The sequence below is a fragment of the Loa loa genome (genome assembly GCF_000183805.2).
Source record: "Loa loa unplaced genomic scaffold supercont3.5528, whole genome shotgun sequence".
NCBI lineage: Eukaryota > Metazoa > Nematoda > Chromadorea > Rhabditida > Onchocercidae > Loa > Loa loa.
Window position 1 is genome coordinate 1 of NW_018113700.1, and position 548 is coordinate 548.

Below are 548 nucleotides of genomic sequence, written 5' to 3' on the forward strand. Positions count from 1 at the left end.
AAATGATTAGATCCATTCTCTCAAACATCTATGAAACAAATTCACTTATAATAGTAAAGGAATTGGACAAAGTCATAAGATTATTTAAATCATTGAGTATATTTTTATTTTCAGCTTTTGATAACAATGGATTTTAAAAATTTGGCCATCCTCACATCCCTTTTGGGCTTTGTTGTGTCATCCAATATTACATTAGCAAAAGGTAGACTTTTTGAACTTTCAAGCTCTAAATTTAAATGAACTATTTTGAAATATACAGTGTATGATTATGAAATTTGAATGAATTCACAATTTCTGTTTAAATACGTGAAGAACAAGGACATTAGCGATGGATTAATTAGAATTTCAGGAGGAACAGATGAGGAAGGACCCAGCGCTCACAAAAATGGAAAGATTGAAATGAAATTTCGGCATCTCAGCGATACAGTACCCCTGTTTTCAGAGAGGAGGGAGATCTAATTTTGGTGCTTATCCAAAAACGAATTAAAATATCTCAGCAAGTTAGCATTTTTTCTTTACTATATATTATATATATATATATTATCACG

The 548-nt window shown here is 30.3% G+C and overlaps 1 protein-coding gene across 1 annotated transcript; it reads left to right on the forward strand.

Annotated features, from left to right (window-relative positions):
- Positions 1-106: 106 nt before the first annotated feature.
- On the forward strand, positions 107-459 carry LOAG_19332 (hypothetical protein; the record flags this gene model as incomplete). The annotated part of the gene is made up of 2 exons (XM_020451977.1): positions 107-202; positions 350-459. Exons 1-2 carry the CDS (start codon positions 127-129, stop codon positions 457-459), a joined length of 186 nt encoding a protein of 61 aa, XP_020304215.1. The 5' UTR covers positions 107-126.
- Positions 460-548: the final 89 nt, after the last annotated feature.